The 11,651-nt window shown below is 30.4% G+C and overlaps 1 protein-coding gene across 4 annotated transcripts in view; it reads right to left on the reverse strand.

The window, feature by feature from the left end:
• The window catches only part of Polr3D (RNA polymerase III subunit C53), a 17,983-nt gene extending 7,029 nt beyond the window's left edge, over positions 1–10,954 (reverse strand). For 2 of the 4 annotated variants that reach the window (XM_076461947.1, XM_076461946.1), the window contains exons 1-5: positions 10,787–10,954; positions 5,258–5,422; positions 4,144–4,248; positions 1,814–1,971; positions 373–515 (exon numbers count right to left, since the gene is read on the reverse strand). In XM_076461947.1, coding sequence (XP_076318062.1) covers positions 373–515; positions 1,814–1,971; positions 4,144–4,248; positions 5,258–5,388 — 537 coding nt within the window. In that variant the 5' untranslated portion in view covers positions 5,389–5,422; positions 10,787–10,954. Of the gene's footprint in view, positions 1–372; positions 516–1,813; positions 1,972–4,143; positions 4,249–5,257; positions 5,423–7,426; positions 7,482–10,395; positions 10,683–10,786 lie in introns of those variants that run through there. The other 2 variants (XM_076461948.1, XM_076461949.1) reach the window with 2 other exon arrangements.
• Between the last annotated feature and the right edge of the window lie 697 nt (positions 10,955–11,651).

Below are 11,651 nucleotides of genomic sequence, written 5' to 3' on the forward strand. Positions count from 1 at the left end.
TTTCAGTTACATCAACCTAGTTTAGTTCCATGTATATGAACAAGTAATCTAATGCAATTTATCAGTAACACCAACCTCCTTTAGCCCTGGGTATATGAACCAGTTACCTAATGCAGTTTCTTAGTCATAAGAAAATAGTCATTTCATAAATGGTTAATAAATACTACCTACAAAAATCTGACTTCTATAGGATATACTAGGTTTAATTACAGATATGTGTAGTATATTCCAGTTCTATAATTATTAACTTCAAATAATCCCATTTTATAGTTTATAATAATATCTTCTACTAGAACCAACTAAAAAACTTCAAATACCTTTAACAGAACGATCTTTGATATTGTAAAGTGCTGGTGAGATTACAAAACTTACATCATCTTTTAATAATTCCTTCAATGTGGCCTCATCTTCTTCTTTTTCCTGTTTAGTTCTATTTGGTGTGGGTGTGAACTTGGGTTTGGCCAAGAAGCTGGGTTCTTTGTCAGCACTGCTATATGACCGAGACCCATAAGATCCTGAAAAAAAGCTGCATGAGGGTTATCTGCACTAGCTGTCCCTGATTTAGCAGTGAAAGAAAAGAGGGAAGACAGTTAGTCATCACCACCCACTGCCAACTCTTGGGTTACTTTTTTACCAACAAATACTAGGACTAACCATCACGATATAATGCCCACACGGATGAAAGAGTAAGCATGTTTGGTGGTATAGGGATTGAAACCCATAACCCTGAAATTTCAAGTAGAGTGCCCTAACCACCTGGTCATGCTGGACCAATGATTCAAGGAATCTGAATGTATCTTTATCCAATATAGCATATTGTAAAACAGTTCCCACAAAAGTGATGTTAGCAACAAATACAACTATCTCATACACTAGTTGATAATCCTTTTGATAAACTTATGATTAAAAAGAGGGAGTAACATTTATAATGTTGCTTTATACTAATGTTTGTTGAATGATAATTAAATCTAAAACATTACTTAAAGTGAAATGATAGTGTTTGTGTGTTTTGTAATTAAGGTATACTTTATTATTTTGTTATGGATAATTCAATTAACAATATTTGTTAGGATGTTTAATACATCTAATTTTAGCCTTTTAAATTTAATTATTGTTTTATATACTTTTATTATAGCAACTGTTTTACACTTGTAATTGAATACAAGTATACGGGCTAACCTAAGTCTGCTAAGTTCGAGTCTATGTCCAAAAATATATATCATTAAGAGTAACTGTACCCAAATGATGAAATACTATATTTTAATCTTTACTAGCAATAAAATAGAAAAATTTAATTACCTATACTCATTACCTGGTTGACTTTTAGTTTCACTCTTAAGTAAATTGCTTGCTCTAATTGGAAGTTAATATTAATCAGAATGATTTTAACTGAATATTTCTGGTTTTGAACTAAAACTAAAACTTAAAAAAATTTGTTAATAAAATAAAACTATGTATAGTGATTATCTACCAGAGGCATAACAAAAAGTAGTAAAATCAGGCTTGACTATACATATAGTTTCTCTACCTTTATCTTAATTAACATTCTTTGTAATCATGTAATGTAAAAATATCATTTATGTACCATAACTTAAAATGTAGGCTGGATAAATAGCAGCTAAAAATATCTCTAAATGCTTCTTATACGTTTATGTTTAAAAATTGATTAAAGTCACTACTTTTACATACCTTGGTTTCAAATCCATAAAAGACTAATGAAGAGGAATGTGGAAAAACATTGACTTTAAATGACTTTATGTTAAGCGTATTTATAAAATTACTAAACACAGCTTTAAAATCAATGCTAAGTTACCTCTCTTCGTCATTTGATCACTTGGTCCTTCTCCAAAGACAAGTCCCTCAGTCTGTATTAGTTCCCCCCTCCCCCGTCCGCGAACTCCTCGTCCTCTGTCACCCCCACGTTCTCTTCTCCCACCTCTTGGAGATGGCCTTGAAGACTGAGTTTTTTGACTATTGATAAAAACACTATATTAGAAAAAAGTTAAATATATTTTACTGGAAGAACAGTATTGTTTCTCTCGTATTTTATATATATAAATAAAAACAGAGAGATAGAAAAGAAGGAAAATAGATAATAAAAACTCATTATTTTACTGTACATAGGTCTTACACTGTTTTCTTGAGTCTTCTCTACTCCAACTCTTTCCCCAGCAAGAACACACACATAACAAACATATCATATGACATGTTTTAGCCTTAAAATACGTGATATTAATCCAGTGTGTTATATTTCTTCAAAGGACTTCAGAAGTTAGTTGAAAATCTTAAAAGAAATCAGTGAGAGTCCTATACTTAATACTGGTGGCCAAAAATTGTTGGGATTAGGGATGAAAAGGGATCAGAAAATAGACAGTATTTTGGGATGGTAGGAAAATTTGCATTACACCATTCTTACAATGCACTGTCCCGATGAATTCATCTGTATACGTTGTGATGAAATGCAGGAACAGGTAATGCAGATTTTCCTCCCATCCTGTTTTTGATTACTAGTTTCTACACTTTTTACAAGTTAAAATTTTGGTTTTCAATGGGGCTACAACTTTTAGGTAAAAGGAACCATTTCATTAACTTATTCAGTTCTATGTGAAGCCATATTACAATCTGCAGAGATTACTTAATGTGTAAAACAGACAGTTCTTATGCAAAATATTTTAAATAAAATTAATAAAATGAGAAATCAACATTTATTAAAATTGCACAATAATTTATTTGTAAAGTTTAAATATATAAGAAAAAACTTTTAAAATATTTTATATGTTTTGATGGAAACAATTCCACCATTTTCTGAAGTATGAACAATAAAGTATACATAAGGTTACTTGTAAACCTAATGCATATGTATATTATTAACCTCATTTAGACATTACTTATTGAAACAAGATACATCATGACCAGGATATTACATGGTGCAGTAAGGAATATACAGCAGATTATCAATTCCTGTATAATGCACATAATGGCTAACTGAACTATGGTTAGTGCTTTAGGCTGTAACTAGCCTATTTTGAATCACTTGCTACTCTAGGTATGAAAAGTTACATCTTAAGGAGTAGTGAGTGTTTTGGTGTGCAGGCTAGTTGTAGGCACACTGTGGTTTAGAAGTCATAGTTGGCAAAGAAAAAAAAAAGAGAAGGAAATAGATGTTTTTGCAGCTTGTTACCTGGTTAAAAAGGAGAGGTTAAAGTTTAGAGGCAGTTTTGTACCTGATTGGTGAAGAGCTTTTTGTTTTTATTGCTTTAGCTGAGTTTTGCTGACTCCTGATCTACACACTAACAATAACCAATGGACAGGCCACCTCTCTTAACTGCAATCATTCCTATATAAGAATCGTCATCATGCTTTCTGCTTAAAATAACTTTTCCAAGTTGTCTACCTATAACAATATTTTTAAAGCCAAAGTAATAAATGCTATTAAGAAATCCTAATTTTTTATTTTTTTATAGAACAGTTTCTGGACATGATGGATAGTTCACCCAAACAAATAATGATCCATGAACTGAACAAGTACCACTAAAACTTACATGAGAAGGAAGAGTTGATTGTGACCAAACATAAGAAATACCTTGCTCCTTTTTGGATGTTAATATTTGAAATAACACTGATACTATTAAATGGATCAAACTGAAAGTTAAAAATGCCTCAAGGCTGAAAGCAAGAGTCAGCTTGCATGTACTTTCAAATAAATGCATGTAGTTTATACAGGAGGGTGGATTAATAATCAGAAAAAGAGCATCACTTCCTCAAACCAAGAGAATAGTAAGAAATGAAAAACATCTTAGCTGGCAGGAACCAACAGTATGTGGAAATAAAAATATGTTATAACAGAAAGAAAAAAATATAAGTTTGAGTAATCAAATACCAAAATTCTATATAGTTATTTTATTCATGTAAGTCAGTCAAGTACAAAAGTTACATTTCAAATAGTGATAAAAAAAATTGTCAAAAAATTACAAAATTTGTTTGTCTTACATAATGAATGGTATTTTATGACACTTGAATAATTTAATTATTACAATAAATGCTTTAGAAATGTTATAAAAACTGTTTAAGTTTTCCTTGAAAGCTTATTTTATATATCAAAAATAAAATATTCCACCAAAACTGATAAATAGTATAGCTCACTCTGCATCTTTAGAACGATCACGTCGAGTTGGAATATTTGGAGTAAAAACTCTCTTTGGTATTCCCCCTAATGTTAAGTCTCTTGGTCCTCGGATAGATGGTAGTCTGCAAATACATTTAAAATACAACAGGAGACAGTATGTTGATGATCACTCTTGTGATGACAACAACCAGTATAATACAATAAACATATTTATTGTATAAGAATCAAGTATTTTGGAATACATTTATTTCACCATCAGTAAAGCTGGGAAAAGATGTATGAAAAGTTTAATACAGAAAAGACAAGATCTGAACAATAATGAAACTATTGGCTTATTAAAGCAGTGAAAATACAAACATATCAAAACAATGAAGTAAACTTGAGATATGAACATTAATTTTATTACAAAATGAACAAAGGTGAAGAAAATGAGTTAATATTAAAACTATTAAACTATTAAATTATGATTAGTAGTAATCATAATTCAAAGTACAAGTGGTATAAATTGATAGTTATCAAAATTCAACAAGTTTTTAGCTGAGGGCATCTCTAAACAGTTATGACTAGGATGTTTTGTTTTGTTTCTTTGTAATACCATATTTTTAACACAAGTTTTAGGTCCAAAGATACAGTTGTAATGAAGGCAAAGTCTGATTATACAGGTAAAGTACAGGTCATATTATTACTGACAACTTCAAAAGTGTATATGTAGAAGCAGTCAACAGAGTGTATAGATCATTAGAAAGATGAATTAAATAATTATTCTTTATAATTATATGAATTATTTTGAATTCATACAGAATTTATACCTGTGACAACAAAGAACTAGCTTTTGCTTAGATGGTAAGACTAATACCTTTCTCAGTGACCATCAACTCTCCAGTTTCAATACCAAGCTCACAACTGTTAAAGCTATATTTCTTATTTAATTCAGCTCATCTACTTAAAAGTAGATAAAAGATATTTGAAACCAGATGAAATACTCCCAAAATTCAGTACCAAGAGATCTAAACTCCAAAATTCAGAATCAAAAGTGAGTAATGTTTGTAATGCACCTAAATCTATATCCTTAAAAACAACATTTCGGACTAAAATACACAACAAAAGTTTTTGTATCTATAATTTATATACCTCGCACCACGACCTAAGGGAACACCTGCACGTCCTAGAAGTCCTTTTGGTAAGCTGGTTATGTCTGAAGAACTACTACTACCTGCTCCACTGTTAGAGGATTCATTTGAAGTTTTCTGGTTGGGATTCATTCTTAGATTTTAACTTTCTGTGAAAGTGAATACACTAAAAAAATATACATGGTAAATATGTAATTACACCAGTTTCCTACTATGGAGAATGTAAATACATGAACTTCATTTTTTTTTTCAATAATTATTACTTATTTTATTTCTAGTGTACCCTAATGGAAAGTTGAAACTATATTAGCACAAGTAACTGGTTAATAACAGATCATATGATAAATTATCTTATGCGAGAAAATTGCTATTCAGACATAGGATAACCAAAATAAGTTGTTCTTTAAAGGAAATAAAAGTAAAAAAACTAAAATGATAATCCCACGTTGCTTAGAGTAAGCATGTGCAAAAATATATTCAGGCACATTAATTATCAGCATTTTTGGTGGATATAAAAAAAAAAAAATTGACACAATCTGACATATTGCAATAGAAAATTATTTAATTTTAATTGTAGCTAAATTTTAGTTTAATTTTAATTATTCCTGACAAAATTGTTTTCATGTTCATTCCAACAAAAGCCTAATTTTTTTATGTAATCAGAATAAATACCAGTGAGACAGTACATATAATATCTGGAGTACAACAAAACCAAAACAGATTACAAGATATACACAGAAGATATGCAAGTTTAAAGAAGAAAAAAGAAATTTTATAAAAAATTATAATAATGTAATATCATTTCAATTTTATAAAAACACCAGAGAGTTGCTTCCCAGTGATTGGTTGGCAAGATTATTAACAAAAATAAACAATGCTGAACTGTTATTGATGGTTACTTTATTATAAAACCCAAACAAACAAATTATGAAACATGCCTATCATTCTGGAAACAAATTATCAGTAATATAGTAAAAATAATCTAAGATTGTTGAATCCTTGATGTTAAAGTTACAATATAGCACTTGTATTAAATGATTAACCATGAGCAGAAATTACATCATTTAGTGTCATATTAATTAATCAAAATCACCAAGAAATAAATTATCCCTGAAAATGATCAACTAATCAATATTAGAATTTCTGATTATTGCTATTTTTTAATTTTTATAATTATCCATGTAATTAAAATATTGCCATTATGTTTCATTGCTGTTATGCACAACAGTATAATGAGCTATTTAGATGTGGCAGTATCTGCAACCATTTTTTTTTCTCCTTTTTATTTCTTGAACTGCTAACTAAAGGAAAGGAGGATGTCTAGTATCATCTGTCACTAAGTATTTTCTTTCTGACTAGAGAAAGGGTAACTATCTGGTAGTACCCATTGCCAACATTCTCTTCCGTTTTTTCCCCTTTCTTGAATTGAGCTACTGATTAGAGAGAGGGCAACTACTTGGCACCACCCTTCTCTTTTTATTTTGCTTACAAGTATCATAATTACTAGTACACTTTACTAATAAATCCATCAATTAGTAAACACCATTAACTGCCCAACTATACTCAATATTCACCACCAGACTTATCAAATCATTTTAATGAATTGCTTGGCTTATTCTAATGGAAAAATACTGTGCTCTGTTATTTGATGCTTCATATGTAAAATATTTCTCAAATATTGGCAAACCATTAGAAGTTACTATTTCATAATGACAAGTGTTAAACCTAGTTTATTTTAAATATGTTACAAACCCTGGTATCTGTCCATACATTTGTTTGGCTCCCTTTTTAGTGGCTGTATCTCATGGTGCACTTAAAAAGCTGCATGCACATGCAAAGCTCAACATTCACTTTTGAATTGATGAGAGAACAGGCAAAAATAATGCTGATGTCAAATTCTATTTCACAAGCAGGATATTCTACATTAAATTGTTAGGAAGTAATGTGATGCAAGTTAAAGAATGGAAATGTAGATTTATTGTATGTCATTGCTGAATGGCTTTTAGTATAGATGAAGTGCTCAACAATTACTTTTTGAAGTGAATGGTATAAATAGCTAGGAGCTTTGGCTTTGAGTGATACCAAGGATGCAACACAGTAAACCTTTCTAAAGTCTATGAAATAATTTAAATTGATAGATTAACTATTTCCCATCACTGGATATAGGTACCTTTGCTTGTTTCCAAATAAAACTATTTCAAAATAGTTCCCATGGCATCTGTCATCTACAAGTAAAGTTTCACCAAGTGCATCATTGATTAAATATTGTGAAATATTAGAAGGAAAAAACAAAGACAGGAATGAGAATTTTACAAGAAAATTTTGACCATAAAAAAATCAAGGAATTTTTAATACACCAATATGTGGGAATGCTGGTTGAGCATGTTGACAGTTTGTTGTCAGCACTGAGGAGCAACTTATGTACAACTGCAGTGCAAGCAGTAGCAAATAACACTGAAAAATACAAAGAGGAAGAGCAAGCTCTTAAAAAGTATAGAGAATCCTTTCAAGATTCAGTGGCTTATAAATAAAAAGATAAATATTTTACATGAGCTTCCTTAAGTTAGGTCTAGGAATGAATTACTCAGCATGATATAAGGCTTAAATTAATTTAAAGATTAGCAGGATCAGAATTGTATAATCAATCAATATAATCACTTATCTACAGACATTGTTTTTAGTATAGTATAGAGAATCCTTTCAAGATTCAGTGGCTTAGATATAGAAAGAGATAAATATTTTACATGTGCTTCCTTAGGTTAGGTCTAGGATTGAATTACTCAGATGATATAAGGCTTAAATTAATTTAAAGATTAGCAGGATTAGAGTTGTATAATTAGTCAACATAATCACTTATCTACAGACATTGGTTTTATTAATTATCACTTAAAATAGTTAACTGAAGTTATCATTAAATCAATTGACAGAAAAATGTTATATTAATTAAAATCAGATTATTACTGTTTGGATTATTCAAACAATTCAAGTAATTGAAATACTGCAATTATGAATGTTTCATTGTTATCTTAAATCAATTCAAAGTCGAACAGCTTAACTGATAAGTTTCACAACTTGTGAAATTAATCAACTAACAAAAATTTTAGTTTTAGATTATTATTACTATTTCCAATGATTCCTATTATCTAAGTCTTATGTGAAAATAAGAGATTATTGAAATGTAATTGAATAATGAGAATAAAACTAGTCAATTTCATCAACTGCCCAAGTGTAAAACATGGTGGTTGGCTTTTGTAATGGTTTTCCTCCATGAATTAAGGGCAATGTCTCACCAGATCAAAAAATTACAGAAATACATTGGATGTTAGCCCTGAGGGATGACCATGTCTCTTCTGCACTAGAAGGACTGATATTACTGCCTCATCCTTTCTCAAACTCTTTACAGCTTTTCAAAATGATGAAAGTTTGTGGCCAACTAATGCTCCGAGACCATTATTCCAAACTTCAGAGTTATTTGTGCAGTTTTCTCCAGCCAGTGTGACTGCATGAACATCCCATGTAACCCAAGAGTATCAAGGAAGTATTTGATGCATTATGGTAGGCACTTTGTTGCAAACGTTTGGTGTTATTTTGATAAAGCATAAGATGCATACTTTGTAAAATATTATAAAATTTGAATGCAGTAATCAAATGAAGTCATCCACCAAAATTTCTAACTTTTATAAATATTCAACAAATTTCCTTGAATGATGTTTCAATTGTGGACAACTGATCTAAGCTTATGAGATGACTGGGTTATTAAAGTCTACTTTTTCTTCAGTTTTTTCTGATAAAGATTTAAGCAGTATTCTTGTAAACCTTGAATAGTGGGCAGGTGACAAAGGATTGAAAGTTAACTGATACTCCTCCTCTTTTCAAGAGAGGTAATAAAAATTGTCCCATTAATTATAAGCAGTCATACAGCAGATGTGGGAAAATTTTGAAAAGTCTAATAAAAGATGTTTTGCAAAGTCGTTTAACAGGATTAATGTCACAAGCAGGGTCAAGTTTCGAAACCTTTGCTTCTTTTAGCCTACATCAATGGTATAAATGAAAAAAAATGGTCAATAACTTACTTAAATTTGCTGATAATATCAAAGCCTTGGGTGTTGCTGGATGTGAAGAGGATGTTGCTGCTTTACAAAATGATTTAGATTATTTAGTGAGTTGGACAAATAAATGATAGATGGGTTTTAATCATAATAAATGCAACATAATGCAAATGGGTTATCATAATTTAAATTATAAGTATAATGCAGAGGGAAATAACAGTGTCAAGAAAGAAAGGGATCTTAGCATAATGGTTGATCAGTCTCTGAAATCATCCAAACAGTACAATAGGATTTTAGGTTTTACCAACAAAAGTATTAAATACAAGTGTAGAAAGGTATAATTTCACTGATATGATACTGGTGAGGCCACATATGGAGTACTGTGTTCAGTCTTGGTCTCCTTACTGTAGGAAAGAAAACTGTTAGAAAGGGTTCAGAGGAAAATTACCAGAATGATGCTTGGGATGGAAGGTTTGTCATATGCAGAAATATCAAATTCTTTGAAACTTTTCTCTTGAAAAAAGATGGACTAGAGGGGATCTAACTAAGGAGTTTTAAGATTGTAAAGAGAACTGACAGTATTGATGTTTCATTTTTTTCATATTCAATGACAAGAACAGTAGGATTAGGGGACATAAATATAAATTTTAGCAAGGTAGGAACCATCTTCATTTAATATATTTTTATTATTTTAACAAGGTAGTTAGCCTTTGGACTTGATAACTATATGAATAATAAGGGTTGACTTTGAGATTTTTAATTTATAATAATCTAGAGGGTGTGACAGCCAAGATGAACCAACAGGTCCCTTGGTGTCCCTAAACATTATATATGTTACACAAATTACAAAACAAGTCTTAGTAAAGTTGCTCAAGAGGCAAGGGATACTATTATCTTTTACTAGTTTCAGTTTTCTTATTCTTTGTGCACATAGTATAATACATTTGAGATGAACATAAAGGCCATATGAAAGTTGTATTATTACCCTGTAATAACTGATTTAAAAAATTAGGTACAGTGAGTTGGAACAGTATATAAGACAACTGTCCTAGCCATATACATTATGCAACTCTTTCATATTGAAATTTACCTGACTTGTGATACATAATTCCCTAGTTTTCGGATAAAATTTCTAAATTCGCTGACCTATGCGAACAGGATCAATAATGTCATATGCATGAGCATCTGGAGAATAAATTTTAGACCTATACTTCTGTGCTCCCCACTAGAAATAATTTTATCAACCTATGTAATGAGAGTCCCCATCTATGTAAATCTCTTGATCATTTCTGAATCTAATCTGTCCTCAACTTTCAAGGCTTATGTATTTACTATACTACTTATTACTATTAGTAATAGTATTATAGTACAAATATTATCCTTTGTATTACTATCAGCGACTATTATTAATTTAGGCACTACTATGTATCAGTATTATTATTTAACTTGAAACTTTTAAGCATATCTAATGTTATGCCTACCTCTAGGCTATAACAGTTTGATTAACTTCACGTAAATTCTGAAGTTTAATTTCCATCAATGTATTATATAAATATTACAGATTCAACTCTTGCAACTTTTCTCTCAGTGTAAGCATTTATTCTCCTCATCACTTTTCATATCAATGCCTCTTATTTCAGAACGATTCGCCCTCTCACGGAATACATTGTCATTGCGCCAAACTCTGAATAATTTCACAACTAATAGTGAGTCTTTCATCATCAAATTTAGTAAATCGTTACACTATAACACAGAAGTTTACATATAAATATATTACATTTTATCGCATAATTGTACACATATATTGTAGAATTTACAATAAATATTATGAAATAACTAGTAGTTTGGAGCCATAAGCATGGACCCTAATCCAGATTTTCTCAGGCAGTGGATCGCAAACAGGATTCCAGGGAATCGCTAACTGCCTGCGTCGAGCCATCATTTTTTTTTAAGTTCTCGAGGTGTTTAGGAAGTGCACATATCACATTTGTTATGAACTATGACGTGCTGCGCCGAGAAATACTACTCATGTATTTTGTCATTTACTTGGTCTATACTCTATAGTCTGAAATTTATCACCAATATGCTGAATGATGCATTTCGATTCTCCAGGTTTTGTATAGAAGACGTACTAGTGAAAAATGAATAATTAAAATTTTATATCCATACTGAATGACAGAACGAATGAGTTATTTTCGTTTTGAATTAATCTAAATGTTAATACGTATTTGAAAAAATTGTTAAGCCATAAGTGTATGTTCAGTTTACTACAATACTTACAAGATATACATAAAATTTTACCGTAAATCAAATTTTAAGTATTGAATTTTCATTGATATATTAAGT

This window comes from Tachypleus tridentatus, chromosome 10 (assembly GCF_004210375.1).
Source record: "Tachypleus tridentatus isolate NWPU-2018 chromosome 10, ASM421037v1, whole genome shotgun sequence".
Classification (NCBI taxonomy): domain Eukaryota; kingdom Metazoa; phylum Arthropoda; class Merostomata; order Xiphosura; family Limulidae; genus Tachypleus; species Tachypleus tridentatus.